At 39.0% G+C, this 24,672-nt stretch overlaps 1 protein-coding gene across 2 annotated transcripts; it reads left to right on the forward strand.

The window, feature by feature from the left end:
* Positions 1-1,532: 1,532 nt before the first annotated feature.
* LOC128705512 (telomerase RNA component interacting RNase) lies at positions 1,533-22,862 on the forward strand. Of its 2 annotated transcripts, none has more exons than XM_053800677.2 (3): positions 1,533-1,906; positions 9,742-9,819; positions 21,024-22,862. In XM_053800677.2, exons 1-3 carry the CDS (start codon positions 1,562-1,564, stop codon positions 21,132-21,134), a joined length of 534 nt encoding a protein of 177 aa, XP_053656652.2. In that variant the 5' UTR covers positions 1,533-1,561; the 3' UTR covers positions 21,135-22,862. The 2 variants fall into 2 exon arrangements, with proteins under 2 accessions (XP_053656652.2, XP_053656651.2); XM_053800676.2 differs by having other exon boundaries at positions 1,535-1,906; positions 21,021-22,862.
* The last annotated feature ends 1,810 nt before the right edge of the window (positions 22,863-24,672 follow it).

Raw genomic sequence — 24,672 nt, forward strand, 5'->3', positions numbered from 1 at the left:
AGGAGTGAATGGAGACGAATGGTTTTTAATACTTGACGTGCTGTTGGAGTGTGAGCAAAGTAACATTTATGAAGGGGTTCAGGGAAACCGGCAGGCCGGACTTGAGTCTTGGAGATGGGAAGTACAGTGCCTGCACTCTGAAGGAGGGGTGTTAATGTTGCAGTTTAAAAACTGTAGTGTAAAGCACCCTTCTGGCAAGACAGTGATGGAGTGAATGATGGTGAAAGTTTTTCTTTTTCGGGCCACCCTGCCTTGGTGGGAATCGGCAAGTGTGATAATAAAAAGAAATAATATATATATATATATATATATATATATATATATATATATATATATATATATATATATATATATATATATATATATATATATATATATATGTGTGTGTGTGTGTATGTGTGTGTGTGTGTGTGTGTGTGTGTGTGTGTGTGTGTGTGTGTGTGTGATAGTCAAAGAATTATGACGTATCAGTGGTTCATTACATTGTAATTTGTTCATGACTAACCATGTATAGGATAGGAGTGAGGATGATTCATTACCTTTGTAACTTACCAAGATTGTGACCAGATCTACCTGGAGTTCATTACTTTTGTAACTAGTTCAGCTATCATAACTTTGGGGTCTAGTCCCTGGACCCATTATGTACCTCTGTAATCTTTTGACTACCACCCACAGGGTGGGTATGGTGTGACTACCACCCACAGGATGGGTATGGTGTGACTACCACCCACAGGATGGGTATGGGGTGACTGCCATCCACAGGATGGGTATGGGGTGACTACCACCCACAGGATGGGTATGGGGTGACTACCGCCCACAGGAAGGGTATGGGGTGACTACCACCCACAGGATGGGTATGGGGTGACTACCGCCCACAGGATGGGTATGGGGTGACTACCGTCCACAGGATGGGTTTGGGGTGACTACCGCCCACAGGATGGGTATGGGGTGACTACCACCCACAGGATGGGTATGGGGTGACTACCACCCACAGGATGGGTATAGGGTGACTACCGCCCACAGGATGGGTATAGGGTGACTACCGCCCACAGGTGGGTATGGGGTGACTACCACCCACAGGATGGGTATGGGGTGACTACCACCCACAGGATGAGTTTAGGGTGACTACCACCTACAGGATGAGTATAGGGTGACTACCACCCACAGGATGGGTATGGGGTGACTACCACCCACAGGATGAGTTTAGGGTGACTACCACCCACAGGATGGGTATGGGGTGACTACCACCCACAGGATGGGTATGGGGTGACTACCACCCACAGGATGAGTATAGGGTGACTACCACCCACAGGATGGGTATGGGGTGACTACCACCCACAGGATGGGTATGGGGTACATAATAAACATATTAAACTGAACTGTATTTTCACGTATCTCTACCTTTTGTTTTTAGTGGTTTATTAATAACGAGGTGAATAATACGACAAATATAAGAAACCGAGATATAATTTGGCTCATTATTGAGTGTGAGAGAGGGAGAGAGGGAGTGAGGGAGAGAGAGGGAGAGAGAGAGGGAGGTGAGGCAGCAGTAGATGTAAACATGGCGGACGGTAGAGGACAGAAGAAGCACCATCATCATCATTATTCCAGCTCTGACAGCCGGGAGGACTCTAACAGCCAGGATGGCACTAAGCAACAGTTCCCCAACATCTTCAGGAACGACGGCTCCTTTATGGAGATGTTTAAGAAGCTACAGGAAGACCAGAAAAAGAAGGAAGACTGTAGCAAGTCGAGCGGTGTTGGTATAGGGGCTACTACCACAACTACCACCACAACTACCACAACTACCACCACTACCACTACCACTACCAGCAGTGATGAGGATAGAGGAACCACCGTCCAGCCACCTGGGAAGGACCTACATAAGAAGTCATCGTTAAGTTTTGTAAGACCAGGCTACCATAGCATTTATTATGCTTTTGTCTCCACATTTTGCTATTTTAGTCACTTTTTTTAATCAGTTTTGGCTTCACTGGCTGACCAAACTATTAACTAACTAATCTGTTCTTTCTCTCAGGTCTAATGTATTTTCATTTTCAGATGCTGGAGGATTGATGCTGTGTCCTGCATTATTTAATTGTTTACCTTTTCAGCAGAATTTTATTATTGTGGGAAAATTTATAAGTTTTTCATTGTTTCTTATTGTATGATGCATGATGAAAGTTAATATGGAGATAAGATTATGTACGAAATATGCCTCGTCGTTAGAAACGGTAAACCATCGATATAATGGACTTCAGAAATGCGAAGCAAATCCACTGCGTCAGATTTGGAAACGGCCAAAGTTTCTTGGTTACGTAATTGTCAGTTTTTGTTGCTATGACAACAGAAAATCTCTTCAATATTTACCATGATTGCCAGTATCGGAAACACACACAAACACACACCCCTATTTTTCGTTATAATGAAGTTTTACTATAGATTATATATTTTTCATTGTTTAACAGAAATAGCCCCTCAAGGAAGGTTCCTTGATGTTGGTGAGGGGCTCTTGATTTAGGGAATTGGATCTGTGCTCCAGTTCCCCAAATTAAGGCTGAATGCCTTCAACATCCCCCCCCCCAGGCGCTGTATAATCCTCCGGGTTTAGCGCTTCCCCCTTGATTTTAATAATAATAATAACAGAAATAGTTGAGAGACTAAGTAGTTGTTTCCTCTTGACAAGGGCACTTACTATTTATATTTTATTTTAAGTGAGTGGTTTTGCTTCTGGAAATTTCAGTCTTAAGTAACAAAGGTACGTTTTGCCTTTGTAGTATTGGTTAACGTTTAAATTAATTGCAATTGTGTGCATCCATCATCTTATACAGTGGACCCCCGGTTAACGATATTTTTTCATTCCAGAAGTATGTTCAGGTGCCAGTACTGACCGAATTTGTTCCCATAAGGAATATTGTGAAGTAGATTAGTCCATTTCAGACCCCCAAACATACACGTACAAACGCACTTACATAAATACACTTACATAATTGGTCGAATTGGGAGGTGATCGTTAAGCGGGGGTCCACTGTATTTCCGTCTCTACGGAAAGTTTGAAGCAGATCTCAAAGCTGTCTATCAGTTTTCATCTAAACTGAATTTGTTCATTTAATGCTCATAGGTACCATTAGTCAGTTTAAAGGGTCACTGCTCCCTTAGCCCTGTCCTAGACCAAGCCTTTGGTTGCTGGCCTGATTGACCAGGCTGTTGGGGCTAGTTGCATGCACACGAAGTTGGTGTATGAACTTTGATAATAGAAAAGCATAGGAATCACTGTAAATGATACAATGAGCCTATATTGGTAAAATAAAACAGTCAGAAAAGTACTGTATATTTTGGCCAACCAATTTAATCCAGCTCCGTAAACATTGTCCCACGCATACATTGTTTCATTCTTCAGTTAATACAGAGAACCCCTGATATAATGGATTAATAGGGGTGTCCATTATACCAGAATACCATAAAATGTACTAAAGTACTTTACTGTATTCCTAATATAGTATCTAACACAATTTACAGATGCGTATACTGCAGTAAACATTGGAAATAAAAAGTACAATTTACCCAGTGGATTTTGCCCATATATTTAAGTCTGTTATATCAGGGTCCATTATATTGAAGGTTTACTGTGTGCTTTTCTTGACTATTGATAGTAATTACAATAACCTGTGAAAATTATTTTAGTGGCCGGTTATTTTTCACTGGGTTTGCTTTTGCAGTTTATGCATGGAAAAATGATGTGTTAAACTGTATTAAACTGTAATAACATTGCTTACTGGTAGCTAAAAATTCTAAATTAAATGAATTTCATATTAGTAAAAAAAAAAAAAAACCTGAACTCATTGCCAAGGGAGCAAGTCTTTTCAGCACTCTCCCTTCATTCATAAAGGGAATTATTAACAAACCCCTGATTTTCTTCAAGAGGGAGCTAATACGTTGTTTAAGTCAGTCCCTGATCAGCGAGGCTGGGGTGCATTGAACTGTGTGGCTAGCACCAACAGCCTGGTTGATCAGGCCACCAACTAGGCCTTATTTGGGACAATGTCATGGGGGGATAGGCTGGGTCAGAGACCCCCAGAATTGTATTCAGGTAACCATATCTTCATTTTAAAGTACAGTATAATCCAGTATGTTTTTTGACTGCATCAGGACCCCACATATGTATACACAACCTCTGAGAATTTATCTACTCTATATATTTATGTCCTTCGCTTATCTTAAATCTAAACCTACACAGGGAGTACTACATTAAGAAAATATAAAAATAATTTAGTTTGGAAATTAGGTTAGATTCACTATTACTGATACAAATAATTACTTATAGAGAAACTCTGCATTAGTCTTTTATTCAGAGATACTTTTAACTAGCTCTGCATATGAGCTAAAGATATTGGTCATATGAATTCATTAATATTTAACAAATAGTCTGAGCATTTATATTACAATGAACAGTAATTAAAATATAAATAAAGAGAAGTACAGTACTGCATGACATTAGCTGCTTGAGTAACAATTATCCTTGCCATTTATAAATTAAATTTCTGATCTCGTGGAGAAAAGGCCCTATGCAGTTAAGAAATAACTTATGACTGTAGTTCAGGTATAAATGTAGCCTTTAAAAATCCCAACATCAGCCTTTCCCAGTGCCCCGCTGCAAGACCAGAAAACCTCTCCAAGCCTGCCAACTTTTTTTTTTTTTTAACAAACAAACTGGCCATATCCCACCGAGGCAGGGTGACCTAAAAAGAAATACAAAAGTTTCTCTTTTTAAAATTAGTAATGTATACAGGAGAAGGGGTTACTAGCCACTTGCTTCTGGCATTTTAGTTGCCTCGTTTGATACATGGCTTATGGAGGAAGAATTCAGTTCCATTTCCCCATGGAGCCCTTCAAAGATTTATCATAGTTAATTAGTCAAACTCCAAAATTGTATACAGTATATACACACTGTAAATAAATGGGCTAAATAAGTTTCATTATATTCGATTTAGAAAGATGGTGTCAAGATTAAATTTTTCTCAAAACTCCAGCCCGTCGCGTTAGCCACTAGACCAGCTAGCCACAATAAGATTCATCCAACTAGGTATATTTCTACACCATAGGAAGGTTAGCACAGGCACCTCTGTGACCACAAATGCAAGTTTTTACAGACGAATCTCCAGCTAGCGTGGCCGTGAGACTCTATGACCGCGGGTTCAATCCCGGCCGGGGGTATGGTTTATTTGCAATCGTGTCATTACGATTTCTTAAGTCATTAAATTTTTCATTGATCTGTTTGTTGCCTGTTTTACCCTGTTAGCATTTTGTATTCTTAAATGATGTAGGGTACCTCCTACATATCTACTCAGTTGCATCCCAATTTCAATGCATTGCTTGTATTGGGTGTAAAAAATTTTTAGCTACTGACAAATTTTTTGGTTGTAGATTAAATGCTAGCTCAGAGCTACCATATATTTTATTTTGTCTTAACATTTTTGTTATAATGTAACTACGATACAGTATTGCTTTTGATATCACAAGATAATCTAATAATTTTAAACTTTGCTGAGTTCTTAGTTATGCTGATTTCTCAAGTCACAAATTTTTCTGGGTTTATAAATTCCATACATTGTACACATTTAAAAATACCCCAAGGTAATGCTTCCACTAAACATTGATTTGAATCTTTCGTCTATAATATTGAATCGAAGCCGTTAGTTTATTTTTCACAGTGGAAAGGGAATGGCTTTTAATTTCTGGTACATATAAGGGATTAGCTTTGATTATATGCATACATATGAATTAGTCTTATAATTAAATGTTAAGCACAAACTGCATAGAAAGATTTACATTTTGTCAACTATAATTTAGATTAGAGGAAAAAACTTTAATCCCATTGTAATAAAGTACAGTATATTTCAGTGTTAGTTTTTCCTGAATTTGCAAGTTCAACATTAATGGCTAAAACTGTCTGTCAAAATTTTATTAGTATTTATACGAAAAAATTTGCTTAAGTATACAGTAATAATTGCAGTGGGAAGAGGTTTCCTTTTTTTTTTATGTAGCTGAAAATATTTTTTGTATGTACTGTACATTCAAACTCTTCCTGGAGTTAGTTTCATATTCTTAAATGCTGAACACACACTTTCCCCGTCAAGGTTACTAAGCATGTATTCCCTATTTCTTGGCAAACTTTCATGTTTTGAGCACATCTGAACAAGTGCATTGTACTCCTCAAACTACAAAGTCAAGACTACTTATACCCCCCTCCTACATTTATGACCATTTTATCCCTGACAACCCATTTTCTTTTCTCTGCAAAATTAAGGTATTAAATTGGTTTCCAGGAATAGAACCCTGTTTATAACATTGTACCTATGAGATATAAGAGTTTGACTTAAGACAGTTCTCCCAGAACCAATTAGATTGGAAGTGCGGAAGTCATCTGTGTAATGGTATAAAAACACAACCATTAATTTCTGCTACAGGAGGGCTCCACTTGTACAGCAGGTTAGGTTCCAGGCTACTGTAGGGTCCCACTTGTACAGCAGGTTAGGTTCCATGCTACTGTAGGGCCCTGCTTGTACAGCAGGTTACATTCCAGGCTACTGTAGGGCCCTGCTTGTACAGCAGGTTAGGTTCCAGGCTACTGTAGGGCCCTGCTTGTACAGCAGGTTAGGTTCCAGGCTGCTGTAGGGCCCTGCTTGTACAGCAGGTTAGGTTCCAGGCTACTGTAGGGCCCTGCTTGTACAGCAGGTTACATTCCAGGCTACTGTAGGGCCCTGCTTGTATAGCAGGTTAGGTTCCAGGCTACTGTAGGGCCCTGCTTGTACAGCAGGTTAGGTTCCAGGCTACTGTAGGGCCCTGCTTGTACAGCAGGTTACATTCCAGGCTACTGTAGGGCCCTGCTTGTATAGCAGGTTAGGTTCCAGGCTACTGTAGGGCCCTGCTTGTACAGCAGGTTAGGTTCCAGGCTACTGTAGGGCCCTGCTTGTACAGTAGGTTACATTCCAGGCTACTGTAGGGCCCTGCTTGTACAGCAGGTTAGGTTCCAGGCTACTGTAGGGCCCTGCTTGTACAGCAGGTTACATTCCAGGCTACTGTAGGGCCCTGCTTGTATAGCAGGTTAGGTTCCAGGCTACTGTAGGGCCCTGCTTGTACAGCAGGTTAGGTTCCAGGCTACTGTAGGGCCCTGCTTGTACAGTAGGTTACATTCCAGGCTACTGTAGGGCCCTGCTTGTACAGCAGGTTGCATTCCAGGCTACTGTAGGGCCCTGCTTGTATAGCAGGTTAGGTTCCAGGCTACCGTAGGGCCCTGCTTGTACAGCAGGTTAGGTTCCAGGCTACTGTAGGGCCTTGCTTGTACAGTAGGTTACATTCCAGGCTACTGTAGGGCCCTGCTTGTACAGCAGGTTACATTCCAGGCTACTGTAGGGCCCTGCTTGTATAGCAGGTTAGGTTCCAGGCTACTGTAGGGCCCTGCTTGTACAGCAGGTTAGGTTCCAGGCTACTGTAGGGCCCTGCTTGTACAGCAGGTTACATTCCAGGCTACTGTAGGGCCCTGCTTGTATAGCAGGTTAGGTTCCAGGCTACTGTAGGGCCCTGCTTGTATAGCAGGTTAGGTTCCAGGCTACTGTAGGGCCCTGCTTGTATAGCAGGTTAGGTTCCAGGCTACTGTAGGGCCCTGCTTGTACAGCAGGTTACATTCCATGCTACTGTAGGGCCCTGCTTGTATAGCAGGTTAGGTTCTAGGCTACTGTAGTGCCCTGCTTGTACAGTAGGTTACATTCCAGGCTACTGTAGGGCCCTGCTTGTACAGCAGGTTACATTCCAGGCTACTGTAGGGCCCTGCTTGTATAGCAGGTTAGGTTCCAGGCTACTGTAGTGCCCTGCTTGTACAGTAGGTTACATTCCAGGCTACTGTAGGGCCCTGCTTGTACAGCAGGTTACATTCCAGGCTACTGTAGGGCCCTGCTTGTATAGCAGGTTAGGTTCCAGGCTACTGTAGTGCCCTGCTTGTACAGTAGGTTACATTCCAGGCTACTGTAGGGCCCTGCTTGTACAGCAGGTTACATTCCAGGCTACTGCTGTAAAGCGAAAATCACTGTCAAGCGAAACATAGCCTTATTCACTTTCAAATGCATATAAAATCCTGATAACATGTTTATACTATCATATATTAAGTGAGCAATAGAGCTAGGCCTAAAAAATTAATATACAGTACACACATTACTGTAAAATATTTTCATCTTTAGTGATGAATATATTTATTGTAGGAAGTTTGAGTGAATGAAGACAGGGTATAATTGAAATCAGCTGTATTAGCAAAATGCTGTAATGCAAAGCACTGTAAATCATGGGTCTCCTGTACTTGTTTCATGGATTATTATTATTATTATAATCAAGGGGAAGCGCTAAACAAACCCGGAGGATTATACAGCGCCTGGAGGGGAGAATGTGGAAGGCATTCAGGCTTAATTCGGGGAACTGGAGCACAGATCCAATTCCCTAAATCAAGAGCCCCTCACCAACATCAAGGAACCTTCCTTGAGGGGTTGTTCCATGGAGCTGTGTAATGCTCAGCAGGAAAAACAATAGCAGATACATGTGGCTTTGATAGTCTTATATTGTGTTAATCTTAACCTTCATGCATTACCATTTTGTTTGTCTGCTTTGTCTTGTTTTCCCTAGTTACCATGCTACTTTGTTCCTGAGGCTTTATATGTATTATTCTTGTAAAGCTAATATTTCTCAAGTGTCTATTTAGTGACCGTTTTCATTGTGTTAGCTAAACAAAACAATGAAAATTGTGTAATTTTTAATATGAATGATGGATAAATATTTGTGTGCTTGAGGTTAAGGTTTTTATTACAAGAGAGAATGTGTTCTTTTATGATATTGTTGTAAGATGATGTTCTCAGTGGTTATAGTCATAGTATACATTTATGGGTGTCTCTTGCACTTTTCCTTTACCACAACTAGATTACTTTTATTCTTAAAAATTTTACATTTGTTTATTAAGAAGTTTAATTTTAAATTTCAATACTGTACAGTGCAATACTAACACTTGCTGATATTTTAGCTTGAAATGTTAGGTTATGATTCAGGAAATTTATTATATTTAATATATTGTTTTAAGTAATTAGCATATAATACCTCTTCTTTAGAGAATATAGAGCTCTTCCTTGGATGTACGATTCCTCCAATTAATAAGAAATTTTTTATTTAGCTTGGCTTTAAGTACCATTTGTTTATTTCATTCATCTGTTTTACAACTTAAAGTCCTCAAATATTTTACCTCGGGTATTGGTCTTAATAAAATGTACATGTTGTAGTGGTTAGGTAGTGGTAGTGAATATTCTGTAAAATAATACACAAATGGAATTCTCAGATTCCTCAGTCACTAGAAATTATTTTTTTTTGTCTGAGTTTAATGAACTAACATCTATAGCCAGTAATGCATATATTTTATGAAAAATGATAGCTAAGAATTCAGGCCACACGCATCAGGAGGGTTGGTGAGCCCCGGAGATGGAGAAGCAGACTTGTTTATGTTATGCTGATGATTGTTTGTAGTGGGACATAAGGCCAGAGTCCAGTCATAGTGCCATGGCCAAATTTGCTTCTCCCACAGGATGCTGGTACAGCCAGAGAGACAGTCAGCAGAACTTGCCGAGGATAAAGACAAGGTCCCCCTGGACTGGTGAGTCTTATGGGGAAAAGTGGGCCCAGTCTAATGGAGGTGAGCTTGTCTCTCCGCAGGTGGGCAAACGGCGGGGCGGGAGAATCCTTGCCACTGGAATGGTCAAGAAGCAGCGGAAAGAACCGGAGACTGTGAAGGTTAGTTTAAAGATCTGAATGTCTTTGTTGCCATATTTTGTCAGCCTCATTGCAAGTAACCAAATGGGCACTCGACCACTGCTCTAAAGTATATAATTTGAATACAAGAAATAAACCACTAGGTTTGACTAAAATATAGGAAAAATTGACAAATATGCAAAAACACTTAACTGACACTTATGTATGAGTACCCTTACTGTATCCAACCACCACCTGTAGCCAGCATGATACTGTATGTAGATTTGAAATGGACAAAAAAGAACAACTTTATTTCTGTAAAGTGGAGTACAGTATACAATTTACATTTGAGTAATTCACATGTTTAGCACAGTACAAAGAAATAAATTACAATCGAGTAAAAAACTGACAACTAAAATGTGACATAGTATATGTCAGTAAATAAAAACAATTTAGTGAAATTATCGTTTACTAGCCTTTTTGTACCAGGTTTTAGCTATTTATCCCTATATTTATACTGTCATAAACATCAATTGTCATATAGTGAAGACATCCTAAAAGATGGTTTCGTAATCAGGTGTCTATTGTATATTAAAAAATGTGTAACACGAGTCTTCAGGTTAGCTGATTTTTAGACCCAATTGTTGTTTTGTTTGTTGTGCTTTTACATTATACTGAGAAATTAAAAAACAGTGCAGGGGATACAAAATTCAGAAGGTGGAGGGGTGTCACTGTTGAGGTGGTTTGGGTATTTAGAAAGGGTGACTCAGAATAGGATGACAGAGGGTGTACAAATCTGGGATGGATGGAAGGGAAGGCTAGGGAAGGTCCAGGAAAGGGTTGGAGAAAGGGGACTGAAGGAGGGCTCAACTTCCAAAGTTTCAGTATTCAACTGTATGAATTGTTAGTCAGTGCATGTAATCATTATGATTAATCAGTAGTTATCTGTGTAATCGGTTTTGTATGCTGCATCTGTATTGACCACTGTAGTATTTTAAATTTTACTTAAAATTATTGATACTGTACTATAGATAATTGTACTGTTTACTGAAAATAGAAAATTATAAATGGCTTTGAATATAGAATACATAATTATTATGTACAGTATAATTATTAAATTGGTAAAGCTTTCATCGGGCAAGGCTGCATATACAGCCTTCCCTCACTTCCTCACTTAGCGAAATATGCACTCATTTACCGATGACTCGGACTTACGACGGGGTCTCTGACCAGTATGCATACCTAAATACAGTGGAACCTCTACTTGCGAGCGTGTCCACGTGAGAGTTTTTCTTAATACGAGCAGTCGATTTTTTGCTTCCGTACGCAAGCAAAATTTCCATAAACAAGCAGACCTCAAGGTAGGTTCCTTGACACTGGTGAGGGGCTCTTGCTCTCGGGAATTGTATCTCATTTGGTTGTTGGACTATCTTATTGAAACTTGGGCAGTGTATGATGGAAAGATGCTTCTTAATGTACACTAAAAATGAAAAATCTAAGCATAAATAATGGAGTTCACTTCTCAGCAATTAGCCACTCCTTAGCTGTATTTTCGTATGGTTTTTTGTGGTTGTATTCTCGTCTTTTGATCTCATTTGATAGAATGGAAGATACATTACAGAAATAGATATGATTTTGATTGCTTTCCCGACGAAAAGTACCTTGAAATTCAGCTCAACGTAGGAGAAATGGTTCATTGCTTGGCTATGTTTCAGAGTAAACTAATGTAACAGAAATAATATTTCTTACCTTAAATTGTGGGTGCTGGTGTTTGTGGATGATTGTGAAGAGAGTGGAGAGTTATGCTGTGGCTCTACTGGGCTGATGTGGATGGTAGAGGTTCTGGTACTGAAGATGGTTGTATTGGAGTGTCTAACTTTAAGTCATTTAGTCAATCAAGTGATTCAGTAAGTCAGTCAAGTGATTCAGTAAGTCAGTCAAGTGATTCAGTAAGTCAGTCAAGTGATTCAGTAAGTCAGTCAAGTGATTCAGTAAGTCAGTCAAGTGATTCAGTAAGTCAGTCAAGTGATTCAATAAGTCAGTCAAGTCATTCAGTAAGTCAGCCAAGTGATTCAGTAAGTCAAGTGATTCAGTAAGTCAGTCAAGTGATTCCGTAAGTCAAGTGATTCAGTAAGTCTCGAGTCATTCAGTAAGTCAGCCAAGTGATTCAGTAAGTCAGTCAAGTGATTCAGTAAGTCAGTCAAGTGATTCAGTAAGTCAGTCAAGTGATTCAGTAAGTCAGTCAAGTGATTCAGTAAGTCAGTCAAGTGATTCAGTAAGTCAGTCAAGTGATTCAGTAAGTCAGTCAAGTGATTTAGTAAGTCAGTCAAGTGATTTAGTAAGTCAGTCAAGTGATTTAGTAAGTCAGTCAAGTGATTCAGTAAGTCAGTCAAGTGATTCAGTAAGTCAGTCAAGTGATTCAGTAAGTCAGTCAAGTGATTTAGTAAGTCAGTCAAGTGATTCAGTAAGTCAGTCAAGTGATTCAGTAAGTCAGTCAAGTGATTTAGTAAGTCAGTCAAGTGATTTAGTAAGTCAGTCAAGTGATTTAGTAAGTCAGTCAAGTGATTTAGTAAGTCAGTCAAGTGATTTAGTAAGTCAGTCAAGTGATTTAGTAAGTCAGTCAAGTGATTCAGTAAGTCAGTCAAGTGATTCAGTAAGTCAGTCAAGTGATTCAGTAAGTCAGTCAAGTGATTTAGTAAGTCAGTCAAGTGATTTAGTAAGTCAGTCAAGTGATTTAGTAAGTCAAGTGATTCAGTAAGTCAGGTGATTCAGTAAGTCAGTCAAGTGATTCAGTAAGTCAGTCATCCAGTCAGTAAGTCAATCAGTCAAACTCGTGCTAAATGACAGTCTACTGTACATTTTATTCATTTTAGAGTACATATCAGGTTTCTGTGTTATTTATATTGTTTATTATGTCATATTATATATAGTGAGATAGATAAATAAGCCGTAGAGTTGATATTAGCGAAATTATTGAAGTACAAAATTCCACTGGAACGGATTAATTGCATTTCATTTAATTTAAATGAAGAAATTGACTCTTCAAACAAGCAAATCCAGTTGCAAGCAAGGTCTTGGAATGGATTAACCCTTTCAGGGTCGACAGGCCCTCTCCCAGACTTGTTCTCAGGGTCGGCCAAATTTAAAAAAAAAAAATTATTTTTTCTTTTGAAAACATAGAGAACCTTTTCCCGATCATAATGACACCAAAATTATGAAATTTGATAGAAAACTTACGGAATTATGCTCTTGCGAAGTTAGCGATCTTGACGATGTTTACACATCGGCGATTTTTCCCACTTTGAGCCCTATTTTCGGCCAATTCCAGTGTACTAGTCGACAAAAATCATAACTATTTTGCTAGAACTCCATTTTTTCTATCGAATGAGTACAAGAAACCACCCATTTACCGATTTTAACTATCCAGTACAGTGGTCAGAATTTAGCAATTTTGCCAATTTCACACAAATTTCAAAAGATGCCAATTTCCAAATAGGGTCCAGAATAAACAAGAAAGACATTCCTGGCACTAATATAACATTTCCTCTGTTCATTAGTCACGTCCCCACACCCCTCTTACATTCTTTTGCTTTCCACCTTGAATTTTTATTCTCACAAAAAAATAGAAGATTTACTCTTATGCAGACTACGGCATTAGTGTAAAAATGGTATAAATAATACCAGCGCACTTGTGAAAGAATATTAGAACCACTAGTTGACATGTATTGGACGCTTAGCATGATTTGTTTACTTTTGAACTTTGGTAAATATCAAACATATCTGCTAATTTGAGCTCAATTTTAAGGTACTTTTCATTGTAAAACCAGTCAAAATAATCTCAATTTCTGTAATATGTCTTCCATTCTGTAAAATGAGACCAGGAAAACTAGAACACAGAAATAAATACCATACAAAAATACAGTGCAAAGTCGCTGTTTTAATCCAACAACACGGTCAGTTTTTTTTTTTCTCATTATGCACTGTGTGCTGCACGATTTTTTTTATACTGCGCACATAGACCCATTTTTTCATATGTAGGCCTACCAGCTTTCTCTCACTAGATTTGAGGGAGCTAGAATTTAGGTGTACTAGTACGTCCTGAAAGGGTTAAACTCGTAAGTAGAGGTTCCACTGTAATGTATATTAGAGCTGATTTCCTCTGTTTTGTTTATTACAATACACAGTACACTTCTGTATAAACATTTAAAAAATATATAAAAATGTTGTAAATGGTGCAAAGGCAACATTAAAACAATATCAAAGATGGTTGACACAAACCCACTACCATTATAGTATGCTCCTTGCTTAGCGACAAATTCATTTGCTGACGTGGTCTTAGGAACAGAACTCCATCATTAAGTGAGGAGAGGCTGTAATTATATTCTTGTATATGTACTGCTTAAGAATTGATTGTGAACACTTATGTAAAAATATTGTTAATTTTTGTGATAATAATTAAAGGTTATATACATAGGTTTCTCCTCATTTTGTGTAATTTTGCTTGTATGCAGTGACCGTATTTCTATCAGGAATTCTTTATACCTTGCAAAAATTAATTCTTATGCAATTGGAGAGGGTGGTTACTATGCATTTTTACTCACATACGATGACTCGATATTTAACCAACAATCCATTATCGCTAAATTAATGTATGTTGAAGGCAGTGGTGAGTAAGGGATGCTGTTATGTCACGCACCTCACACTAAACATGTCCAGGACACATGAGCCTCTGTCCTCTCTTGCCCTGATGAACATTGAGGGGGGCATTGAATCAGTTAAGGGGGGTAGTGAGAGAAGAAAGGTAGTGAGTGGGGAAGAGAGCAAGTAACACAGCCACCAGTCCGAAACTGGCCACCCTCCTGCTGTCCCAGTCAACCCACTACCCCGTCCTTCCTTTTCCTCGGCCAGTCTGGGGCCTTCATGGCTCACAGGCTACCCACCCACCCACCACCATGCCTCACCAACAGCAATCCACTCCTTCCCCAACAAACCAACAAGATAAGATAAGATAAGATAAGATTTCGTTCGGATTTTTAACCCCGGAGGGTTAGCCACCCAGGATAACCCAAGAAAGTCAGTGCGTCATCGAGGACTGTCTAACTTATTTCCATTGGGGTCCTTAATCTTGTCCCCCAGGATGCGACCCACACCAGTCGACTAACACCCAGGTACCTATTTGCTGCTAGGTGAACAGGACAACAGGTGTAAGGAAACGTGTCGAATGTTTCCACCCGCCGGGAATCGAACCCGGGCCCTCCGTGTGTGAAGCGGGAGCTTTAGCCACCAGGCCACCGGGCCACAACTCACATTCTAACACAACATAAATAATAAATCTACAGTTCATGACCAATCATTTAAAGAAAATGAGGCCTTCATACATGTATGAATTAAACATTCACAGAGTATGAATGCATTTGGTTAAATAATTAAGAAAAAATATGGAACTGGCAGTCTGCGAACAGATGCCTATCTTTTACACACGATGGGTTTGCTCTGTGTGATTTTACTTCATGTGCCATCGCCCAGGAACACATCCATCGCATAAAGTGAGACACACCTGTAAAGTAATTGCAGTAATTCTATAGTTATAAGTTATTGTAAAGATATTTGGAAAGTGAAATAAAAGTGTTGGTTTTCTAAACTTTAATGTATGTATATCTATATATAGTAAAAAAAAAAAAAAAAAAAAAAAAAATATATATATATATATATATATATATATATATATATATATATATATATATATATATATATATATATATATATATATATATATATTATATATTATATATTATATATATATATATATATATATATATATATATATATATATATATATATATATATATATTATATATTATATATATATATATATATATATATATATATATATATATATATATATATATATATATATATATATATATATATATATATAAACAGTTGCAGAAGAAAAGTGAAGTCAGTCAGTCAAATCATTTAACTTGGCAATGTTGAGCATCAGAAATTTGAGTCGGAGAATTTCTCAGAGAAATGAATGTGCTGACAAAAGAGTATTTTAAATTTTATATTAACTGCATATTTATTTATTTTTTTGTTTATAATTCAGTACAGGGCAGCCATCACTGATCCGGCAATCATTAATCGAGCATTGATTTCATCTAGCATCTCTATTGATGGGTTAATTCATTTGATAGGTGAACTGCTAAATAGTCTAGAGCAACGCAGTTTTATAAGTGAACAAGAAGTAAAGAACGTCTATATGCCGGATTAGTGATGGTCGACCTGTATTAGTAATAAAAAACAAATCTTAAATCTCCCTCTTCAGTATTAGTAATAAAAAAATGTTACATATCAAATCTGTCTCTATTATCTAACCAGGAAATGTAAAAAATCCACTTAAGCTCAAAAGTACATAATATTAAATCTTATTTACATAAGGACCTCTTCAAGGGGGGCTCCTTGTTGTGGTGAAGAGGCTCTTGGTCTGAGGAATTAGACCTGTCGGTCTCCTTCCTCAGACCGAACCTAATTACCCCCCAATCCCCCCTTCCCTATCCCATCCTCCCCTTTTCCCTTTTCCCTTTCCTCCTCCCCCTCCCCCTCCCCCTCCCTCCCCTCCCTTTTACCCTTCCTCTTTTTGGCCTTTGGGATTTCTCCCACAGGCACGCTAGTTCCTAGGTAGGGGAAAGGATACCGGGGTCCATCCCATTCCGTTGAGGTTCTTGGCAGTGGCGTAGTTTGCCGTGGAATCTGGATCGCCTGGGGATGTCCCGATCCCTCTCTGGTATCCCGGAGTGTAGCTTTGGGTGTCTTTCGGGCGACTGGTGTATCTCTGGAAGCCACCTTTCGGATTCCGGGGGTGGTGGCCGAAGGAGGTATGCTTTGTGGCGGATATCCGGCCACCCTCTCTTTTGTCCACCGAGGTAGCTCGGCAGATGTGAAGTTGCTATCCCGGATTGCTGGTTTACTGGCATGAAGGGTAGGGTATGGCACGGGTTCCATGCTGTATCTGCGCTACTAGCGGTGCTGAGGTCCTCTTGGGAGCGGAGGGAGATTTCCCGCCCTTTCATTCCTCCTGGGAACTATTCCTCCCCGCTCCCCCCCTTTTTTTATTCTTTTATTTTCTTTTCTTAAAAACAAAAAGCAAAGGAGTAACCTAACCATGGAGAATCCAATCCATGAACCCACTACCCCCGGGCCCCTTCTTGATACCGCACCCCATTCTGACCCTGCCTTGTTTTTAGACCACTCTTCGGACACTCCTGATGCCCCTGTACCTCTTGCTGGTGCTGTTTCCTCACCAGCTTCAGGTACCGGGGCTTCGGCTGACTCCTTTGATTTGTCTAACCTCCGCTCTCCTTTGACTATGCTTCCGGCCTCTCCCTCTACGGTACAGCAATTTTTGAATCGCCAGCCCATTTCACGACGGACCAACTCCGGCCCTACTCCTAAACGCCAACGTCAATCTCCTGATGAGTTCCTTCGTTACCTTCCCATTCTACTCGGAAAAGACCGACACGTCATGCACTCCCTCTCCACGCTCAGTTTCGGACCACAATGGACTAAATTCTTTACTTTAAGACCGACTTCTTCTTCTGCCTATCTTTCTGACCATAGTATTGGCAAAGCGCTCCTGCGTCATGTTGGTAGAGATATTTCATTTCATGCTCTCAAGAGCAGTACGTGCATCGTCACTGTCCAGAATGCTACCCAAGCTCATGATCTTTCTCTCCTTTCGCATATCGATACTACTCCTATCACTATTGAAAAACACCTTTCTCTCAATTCTTGTAGTGGTACTATCATTCTGCCCCATACCATAGTCCAACAGAATTTCCAGTCATGTGGCAATGACAGTTACCACCTTTATATGTTCATGTAGCATCTCACTTTTCCCTACCCCCCCTGGGAAGTTCCAGCTGTTCGGGTCTGTTCTTTCTCACTCCCTTGCTTGAAAGCTCAACTGCCTATGGTGGCTTCCTGCTCTCTTTTTCTTGATCACTTCCACTCTCATTCTCATGCCATCACTGTGTAACAGATGGCTCTAAGTCTTCTGACGGCGTCGGATTCGCAGCAGTGTTTCTGGACAGCGTCGTGCAGGGGCATTTACTATCTTCGGCTAGCATTTTTACTGCTGAATTGTATGCCATTCTTGCAGCACTTATTCGTATCGCATCTATGCCTGTGTCATCATTTGTGGTAGTCTCAGACTCCCTTATTGCTCTACAGGCTATACGAAAATTTGATACATCTCACCCCCTAGTTCTCCGTATCCACCTTTGGCTATGCCGTATCTCTACCAAGCATAAAGATATTGTTTTTTGTTGGGTCCCTGGTCATGTCGACGTACAGGGCAATGAACAGGCAGACACTACTGCGCGGTCAGCAGTACATGACCTACCAATTTCCTATAGAGGTGTTCCATTTCTGGACTATTTTGCTGTAATAGCTACCCACCTTCACACCCGTTGGCAACAACGTTGGTCAACTCTGCTTGGTAACAAACTTCACTCTATTGAACCGAGCATAGGTTACTGGCCGTCTTCTTGTCATCAGTGCCGAGGTTGGGAGACCACTCTCTCCCGCCTTCGCATTGGCCACACTCGTCTTACTCATGGGTATCTCATGGAGAGGCACCCTGTTCCTCTCTGTGAGCAGTGTCAAGTTCCAGTATCGCTTAGCCACATTCTGTTAGACTGCCCTCTCTATCAACGAGCACGCAGAATTTACCTCCAACGTCGTCTTTGTTCTACTACTCTCTCTTTACCTTCCCTTCTTGCTGATGGACCCTCCTTTAATCCTGACTCTCTCATTGACTTCTTGACAACGACTGATTTACTCCACAAACTCTGATGATGATATCTTTCGCACTCCCCTCAGCCCTTTCTAGCTCAGTCTCTTGCTGCCCTTTACCCTTTCACCATCCACTGCCCCGCTGTTATCCGTAACCTATTACTCATCCATCTCCCTTTTGCCACCTGATACCCTCGCTTCCTTCCTGCCCTGTAGCGCTGTATAGCCCTTGTGGCTTAGTGCTTCTTTTTTATTATAATAATAATAATTTACATAAGGAATGGTTTAATATTAATATTTTGTGAAGAATTTAAGATACGATACATTAGTATTAGTCCTTAGCACACTTAAGATACCTGGCCAAATTTCATAATTTTGAAAAAAAAAAAAATAATTGAGTTTAAACCATACCAAATAAAAGTAGCTGGAAGTAAATGTGAGAAGTTTTTTAAACAGCTCTTGGGCTTTTTAAAGGGACCTTGTAATTCTAAATACCTTAGATAATTTAAGAACAAATTCACACACGTGTATGTGTGTGTGTATGTGCATGCACACATACTGTACATACATACGTGCTCTTCACCATGGATTCTGTGAAAAGGTGCAGGAGCATTGTCTAAACCACAAGCTATAATCTACAGTAAGTTAGTGGATAAAGGACAGTTACCCGAGTTCTGGAAGATGGCAAATGCAGTCCTGTATTTAAGAAAAGAGGTGCTGAACTACAGACCAGTATCTCTAACATACATACATACATGCATGCATACATACATACATACATACATACCTTGTAAGGTAATGGAGAAACTGTTGGGGGTGGGGGGTGGAGTGCTTTCAGAAACAATAATCAGCATGGGTCTAGGGATGGCAACTTGTGTCTTACTAACCTTTTGTTTTATGACAAAATAACATACTTGTAACAGGAGAGAGGGGTTGGGTGGATTGCCTTTTTTTTTTTTTTTTTTTTTTTAAGACTGCAAGAGGGCATTTGATTCTGTACATTACGAGAGGCTGGTCCAGTTATGTAATTATAATAATCATACTAAGTGCTAAACACACAAGGGTCAAACAGGAGGCTGGGTCAAAACTTTACTAAAGGCAGGAATAACAGGGAATGTGCTCTGGTGGCTCAAGAGTATTTTAGGGAAAGGAGGCAAAGAGTGACTCAGGAAAGAGATGTCAGAATGGGGAAAAGTAACTAGTAGGGTTCCGTAAGGATTGGTATTAGGGCCAGTACTGTTTTTGGTTTGTGATTGACATTCCAGATGAAGTCGTTTCAGATATATTCCTGTTTGCTGATGATGTAAAACTAAAAGGGACCTGGACAAAGTGCAAGAGTGGTTAGATAAGTGGTTGCTTGAATTCAATCCCAGTAACTGTAAGGTCATGACGATTGGGGAAAGGGCAAGAAGACTGGGAATGAGGTATAGACTAGGAACACAGAGGCTGCAGACTTCATTCAGAGAGAAAGATCTAGGGGTGTCCATAATACTTAGTATATTGCTTGGTATATGCAGCACCAGTATAGAACCTGCACCTGCAAAAGCATGTTAAACTTCAGAAGTCTGCAACAAAGCTTGTTTCAGAGCTAAGGGCAGAGGCTAACAGAATTGAACCTAATGACATGGGAGGATATAATGACATACAAATTATTCATGGGAATTGATAAGGTAAACAGAAAGGCTGTTTGAGATGAAGTTAAAGGCACACATGAGCCACAGGGATGTTAGGAAGTATTTCTTCAGTCTCATTGTGGTCTGGAAGTGGAATGATTTTGGTGAGGAAATGGTAGTGGCATTCTTCATACATAGTTTTAAAAGCAGGTACGTACAATAGAACCCACAGGCTAAGAGGGAGTGAATTTGAAGAGTGACAAGGCCAGGCTTTAAAAATTGACTCCTGCAACTACAAATAGGCAAGCATGCACAAACACTTACGTTCTTGCACCCTCTCACTCTTGCACCCTCACTCGCTCCCTTTCACTGTCACACACCCTCACACAGGCCAGGAGCTATGAATTGACCCCTGCATCCATATACAGGTGAGTACACACACATACAAATATGCATGCATACATATATACATATTTATTTTTATAAATTGGTTTTGCAGTGCTAAGGGTGTTTAGTCAGGCATATTCATTTGAAAATAAAATTTTCTTAAATTGAGGTGGGCCTATGATTGATACCTCCCTAATTTTCCTAATGGAATTAAACCCTGTTAAAACTTAAGTGTGCTGGGCACTGCCACACCCTGCTGTGTACAGTTGTATTACCTGGTATAAGTTCTCTCATTTGCAGAAATTCAAGTGTAGTAAAAAGAAATACAAGAAGCAAATTCATCAGTAGCAGCTTCAAGTCTTAGTAATATGCAGTTTATTCGGTGTAAGAATAATATAAATTGTACTTCAGAAATGTCTTACCATAATTCATATATTTTATTTTTAGCAGCAGCCTGATGATGGGAAAACAGATGCATGGTCACAATACATGAGTGAAGTTAGAAAATATAAGGAACAGTCATGTGAAGAGGAAGGTAAAAGACGGCCCCTGGTTAAGTGATTCGTCCTGAAGCATCCTTTTTTATATAATTTTTTTCTCCTGTGACAGCAATCTTGGCCTGTGTTAGGTTCCAGTGTCTAAAAACATGCTGACTAATCTTAGGGTAAATCATGATAACCATTCTACAGATTATTTGAAAATTACATAAAATTTACACCAGTACTTAAAACTCGTCTTATCGTTAAATGAGGCGTTTGTTATTGGTTGACTAAGTTTGTTTTCAGTCTCAGGTTTTAAATGGGGTCCTAACCTATAGACACAACTAAGTGATAACTATATTAAGTTGTAAACTTACTAGCATTGTAATAACCAGATACTTGAACATCAGTATACTTCTGCAAAAATTATGGGCAGAGCTAATAGTATCTGGCATTAGTGTCTTTGAGATGTCTTATTGTATTAGGTCAAGTAGTCAAAAACAGTTCTTTGATATTACTAAGCTTAAAGATTAATATCTTATAATAAGTGATTTTTTTTTTCCCAAGTCCTAGGTAACAGTATAATTTATTAATGTCATTCATGCATTGAAGTGGTCATTCTGACAACTATCAGTATTTGAGCATGTAATTTTTTTTTCATAATCTAAAGGGATTGTAAATATCAAGCTTCAATATATAGCCTATGTATTGATAGGTATGTCTGCTAAATGGCCAGAATTGTAGACTTAAATCATAAAGGTAAATGTAACCTCATAATGTTCACCAGCTGCTGAGTGCCCAATTATTTATGGAATTAGTAAAAATGTTGCGCTAGTTTCCTTTTGGTAATATTTGTTACACTCGGTTACCTAGAATAATTTTTTTTAATATGTGCTCTGTGCTGCTCTGACATTTGAAATATATTTTAGGTTACAACTACATTGAATTGAATTTTTTTTTTTTTTTTTACTTTACTAATCAAACTACAGAGTGAATGGGGAGCTCCCCATTTCTAAAGCATTCTCATCTTTTACTGGTGATGTTAATAACTGTGGCATGCTTATACATGACTGTGATTCTTGCATAGGATTTATTAGTGGAGTTCATTAGACAAATTGTTATCCCTCAGGTTGAGGTCAGAGGCACATCATGAATATTAAAGGTATTTCCACAGATGCAACATTAACTTTCCTCTATAGTACTGGAATTTTTTTCTGATCAACTACAAATACTTGAAATTTATATCCTGTTGTATCTACAAATCTGATGCAACTTAATGTAGCAGCATCACTTAACAGTATTATGTCATCCTACGTATTTTCATATTTAATCTTCGAATGAAAGGAATATAAGAAAATACTTAAATTTTTTCTTCATGGTGAGCTATATTATTATTATAATCAAAACTAAGCGCTAAACCCATCAGGGTCATGCAGCGCTGCATGGTGAGCCATAATAATTTGACATGGAGTTTTGGATGGTCCATAATTTTTGTCTACTTAATGTAATATAATGTCATAATTTCAGAATCAAAGATGAAGCCACAGAAATATAAATGACCTTGTGTTGATAATCTGTGATGGCCATTACTGAATAATGCTCATTATCTCTGCTCTCAATGTATGTATAAAAAGTGAACAACAACAAAATCAAGAAAATATAATTTATTAAATTTCTCAAATACTTTTTTGAACTACAATATAATCCATCTGTTACTGATTATAGTAATTTCCAGAGCATATGAAACATTGTGCATGTTTGCAAGGTTACTCTGGGGATAGGCATTAACAATTATAACTATGTTCAAGTATATTTGATTTCATTGTCCTATGTAATTATATTGCCCAAACTTAAGGTGAGAAACATCTGCCAGAAAAGAAATATTAACATAAAAGGCTTAATTTTTTTCTTAATAGTACTATTGCTAGAAACTGGTACTGAATGCAAAATTTATGCAGCTGCAAAATAGGTCATACTTACACTGTATGACCCCTTCTGGTTTAACACTATTATATTTTTTTTTACAAGAAAGTTAAGTCTTAGGTGTGTCATTCAGCACCAATATTTTTCTTACACCTAATATAAGAAGTAATGTACAATTATTATTATTCATTTCCTCTTTACAAACTTAAGTCTTATTCATTAAATCTTGTTTTAGCACATGCATTCTGTGGTTTTTTCACTCCAGGACTGGCTACCCTCTACCTTAGCACACTTATTTTTATGCTGACACTATTCATCCATTCCTTCCTTTTTGATTATAATAATAATAATATTCATCCATTCATAATGTGACCATAGTACAATACACACTCTTCAGTTGCACAAATTAGATGCATTCCAGTACAACATAGTATGATTATTATTATTATCAAAAAGAAGCGCTAAACCACAAGGGCTATACAGCGCTGCAGGGCAGGAAGGAAGCGAGGGCATCAGGTGGCAAAAAGGAGATGGACGAGTAATAGGTTACGGAGAACAGCAGAGCAGTAGATGGTGAAAGGGGAGAGGGCAGCAAGAGATTGACGTAGAAAGGTCTGAGGGGAGTGCAAAAGGTATCATCAGAGTTTGTGGAGTAAATCAGTCATTGTCAAGAAGTCAATGAGAGAGTCAGGATTAAAGGAGGATCCATCAGCAAGAAGGGAAGGTAAAGAGAGAGTAGGAGAGCGGAGACGACGTTGGAGGGAAATTCTGCGTGCTCGTTGATAGAGGGGGCAGTATAACATACAGTATTATTATTATTATAATCAAAAAGAAGCGCTAAGCCACAAGGGCTACAACATCCAGTAACATCATATTTCCTCATAAAACTATTTTAGTTTCTCTACCTCTCTTCTCCTTTAACTTGTACATTATTATTATAATCAAGGGGGAAGCACTAAACCCGTAGGATTATACAGTTTAACTTGTACAACAACCTATTTTCAGAAATTGGCGATTAGTAGTTTTTCTGTGATGCCACTCGTCATGAGAACTTCAAATAACTAAGCAATTGCTGGAGTTGAATAGTAGCTGTCACACCATAATCTTTGTTTTACAAGCTCATTATTTAGTCTATTTCACATTCGACACAAGCTGAGCACTTTTTTGGAGACTATAGCATTATCATACCTCTGGCAAGACCGTGATAGTGAATGGTGTTGAAGGGGTCTTATTTTTCGGGTCACCCTGCCTCAGTGGGATATGGCTGGCATGTTAAAAAAGAAAAAGAAAATAATCACCTATGCCATTCTTGTTTATTACTACATTTACTGAGGTTAAACTTGTCAGATTCTTGAATGTCATTCTGCATATAAGCTAAGAATGGGAAACAGTTTTATTAATAAAAATAATAATAATCTGCATTTTGCCATCTCAGCTACAGGTCATAAACATCACAGCTCATAGTTCTCAGAGCTGCAACATCCTTACTCCTCCCCTCAGCTGCTGTACTTACCACCTCAAGGAGTCGAGTCCAGCTAACCAGTTTTGCTGAATCCCTTTCATATATATTACCGTGTTCATACTCTAATAGCACGTTAGTCATAAAAACTCTTTCTCCGCTCCACTCTAACATGCTCACACAACCCTGTTGGATGTTCAAGCCCCTAGGTACTCAAAATGTATGTCCCCTCTCTCCA

The sequence above is a fragment of the Cherax quadricarinatus genome, chromosome 66 (assembly GCF_038502225.1).
Source record: "Cherax quadricarinatus isolate ZL_2023a chromosome 66, ASM3850222v1, whole genome shotgun sequence".
In the NCBI taxonomy this organism is placed as follows: domain Eukaryota; kingdom Metazoa; phylum Arthropoda; class Malacostraca; order Decapoda; family Parastacidae; genus Cherax; species Cherax quadricarinatus.

Bases quoted from the DNA above. Each gene is read 5' to 3' on its own strand.
- LOC128705512 (XM_053800676.2), top strand. From the start codon at position 1,562: ATGGCGGACGGTAGAGGACAGAAGAAGCACCATCATCATCATTATTCC. The intron at 1,907-9,741 runs GTAAGACCAGGC...GTCTCTCCGCAG, and splicing joins AGAAGTCATCGTTAAGTTTT to GTGGGCAAACGGCGGGGCGG. The intron at 9,820-21,020 runs GTTAGTTTAAAG...TTTTATTTTTAG, and splicing joins AAGAACCGGAGACTGTGAAG to CAGCAGCCTGATGATGGGAA.